General features: G+C 40.0%; 1 protein-coding gene across 2 annotated transcripts in view; it reads right to left on the reverse strand.

Moving 5' to 3' along the window:
* GRIA3 (glutamate ionotropic receptor AMPA type subunit 3) overlaps positions 1–2,813 on the reverse strand; it is a 282,338-nt gene that overhangs the window by 76,743 nt on the left and 202,782 nt on the right. For both annotated transcript variants that reach the window (XM_007448347.1, XM_007448348.1), the window contains exons 9-10: positions 2,284–2,391; positions 915–1,121 (exon numbers count right to left, since the gene is read on the reverse strand). In XM_007448347.1, coding sequence (XP_007448409.1) covers positions 915–1,121; positions 2,284–2,391 — 315 coding nt within the window. The remainder of the gene's footprint in view (positions 1–914; positions 1,122–2,283; positions 2,392–2,813) is intronic.

Here is a 2,813-nt window from a genome sequence, read left to right on the forward strand (position 1 = left end):
GGGCCGCCGCCCAAAAAAAAAAAAAAAAAAAAAAAAGTACTATGAGAAAGCAAAAAAAAAAAAATACTATAAGGAAGCAAAAAGCAGGGGCAGCTAACCGGATTGCAGGTGGGTAAATGGGATTAGGGAAGGCTTCCTGAAAGAGGTGACACCTCTGAGTTCTGAAGGACTGGGAGGTGGTGTTAGCCTGCTGAAGAGAGGTGAAGGTCCTTCCAGGCCTGTCTTCAGGGAACAGTGCATACTTTGCTATAGCTGGAACATTGAGTGTGAAGGAGGAAGAGGACCAGATGAAACTAGAGAGGTAGGTGGGGGCCAGGTGACAAAGTGCCTTCTTTGCCATGCTAAGGAATTTGAATTTTATCCTGATTTCTAAAGTGAGAAACTACAATAATGTGGATTTGATTTGCCAGGGTAGGAGCAGAGGCAGGGAAACCAAGTAAAGACTGTCAAATGGTAAGAACCGTAACTAAGATGATGATGGTGGGAATGAAGAGTGTATCTGGATTTGAGAGACAGAAAAGTAGAATTGATAGGATATGGTGACTGACTGGATATGAGGGGAGCGATGAGGAAAGATGACCTGGTTGCTTAGGCAACTAGGTGGGTGGTGATTCTGCTGCCTGAGACCGGGAACACAGAAGGAACAGGTTTTCAATAGAGGGCAGGCTGTACTTAATGTTGCCAGATAAAGTTCTCCAATTCTACTTTCCTTTTAGTAAAATAATCCTGTTGCCCAAAGGATGCTATTGACAAGCTACCTTTACAGCATTCAACTGTAGAATAAAACGTTTTTCATACAGATCATATGAAAACTATACAATTGGTTAAATACTGCACTTGAAAATTAAATTCCTCTATCTTTATTAGTTGGAAGGCATAGAAATAAATGAAAACAGAGTCGAAAAAAAACTTACCCCATAGACAAGTTCCCCAACCATGCCGTTCCATATTTTAGTCTCCGGATCCCTTGCACCGTATTTCCCATCACCGACAATGGACAATTTGTATTTGATCCTTACATGTTTGGCTATTTCATAGGCTAAGTCTACACAATAGCCTTCATATCGCTCATTTCCTTCCAGTTGCTCGTGATTCTTCTTATACATTACATATGGTGATTCCTTTGAGACCAGAAGCAAGATCAAAGGATTACTCCTATACATTTTTCTAAGAGATAATAAATGTAATAATGAAGTTTTGTTCCCCTGTGGCTATTGAGGTTTGGTGTGTTAAGAGAGCCTTTAAAAATGTTTGCTTAATAAGCAGAAGAGCCTCAATCAACTATTCATGGGGGCACATATTCCTTGGAGTCCTTAACTGATGATTTAAGGAAATAGAGAAGAATTTAAGTTCTTTTTGAGAGTTTGAAAGAACCAGTTTCCACCTGTGAAGTCTTTGATTTAGTCAGGTTGGGCAGAGGTATTTCTCTTAGTTACACGAAGGTTAACTGCCTTTGATTTCTTGGGATTTACTATGTAAGAACCACAGCAAGCCCTAGGGAAGCACTGTGATCTTTGTGAGGTCAGGGTCTGTGGCTTATTCATTTTTATATCCTCAGGGCCTCGTACAGTACCTAGGCCGAAGTGAGTATTTGATAGGCGTGTTTAAATGAAAGAGAAGCTTCAGCTGAATCTCCGTTTAGTTAATCACAATTTCAGACCTACTCATTTTCAGGCATATACTCATTTTTAACCCGGGTTTGCACTTCATTCAGTAATGAAACACACCAGGTTTTAGAAAAGCATTTGAAAATAAGTGAAAATACTATTTCACATCCCAGTAGTGCTTTTGGGTTTTCAGAAAAGCTTTACATGGTGAATGTTGCCTTGAAACGTCTTATGACATGGATAGGAGATTATTATGATGACCATTCTATAAGTTAAAAAATAACACAACCCGAGGCTCAGAGAAGTTGTGATTTGCACCGTTAAACTCAGGTTAGTGGTAGACCTAATATTAGAACCCTGACCTACTCTTTCCTCCATATGACGCTATCTCCCCCACAATGAGGAATTACATTTCAAGTCCAGATGAAGCATCAGTCCGTGAGGGTAACAAGGAGGATAACAAGATCTAAAACTATTGCGAATTCCTATTCTTTTTGTTTATTTAAATGACATTCTGTTCCTCATCATGGCAAGACATTTCGAAAGATTCCTAAGCTGACCTGTTGGAAGTTTCCACTGTTTGAACTTGAGGTCTTTCCTACTGGCTGAATAATGCTTTTCAGAAGACAGAAGTCTTGCTGTACAGAAAGCCCACCTACCTTCCATCCATACTTACCAGAATGGTGGTTACTACTATGGTGCGGTTCTCTGCAGATGCACTGTCATTGCTGATTTGCTGATCTGAGAAAGGCACAAACCTTTCATACTCATTCCAGTAGCCAGCCTAGAAAGAGCAGACATTTGACCTGGTTGCCTGTTTTTCACTCAAAAAGTGCTGCACGAAATTCAAGTGCTGTAGTAGAATGAAACTTTTTTGTAGTTGCTTGAGCAACAGATGTGCTGTTCCTTCACCCTGGGGGGGTCCCATCCCCACCTTGCTTTTACTGATATTTGGTAAGAATAAGTTAGCCCACTGTAGAACGATCAGCCTTTTTGATTCTTTAAACTCAGATAGCAGAAAAATTCTTTCCTTAAAACTGTAGGAAAGCTGGGTGGGCAATCAGTTGAGTATCCTGTAGAAATGGTACAAGATATTTTACGTTCTAAGGTTTTATTAAGTAACTGCTAAATCCCCACTTCCTGACTAACTCACTATTAGTATGATAGACGCAAAGTGATTATTATGAAATTCAGCTGTAGGGAAGG

The sequence above is a fragment of the Lipotes vexillifer genome, unplaced genomic scaffold (genome assembly GCF_000442215.2).
Source record: "Lipotes vexillifer unplaced genomic scaffold, Lipotes_vexillifer_v1.1 scaffold1524, whole genome shotgun sequence".
Lineage (NCBI taxonomy): Eukaryota > Metazoa > Chordata > Mammalia > Artiodactyla > Lipotidae > Lipotes > Lipotes vexillifer.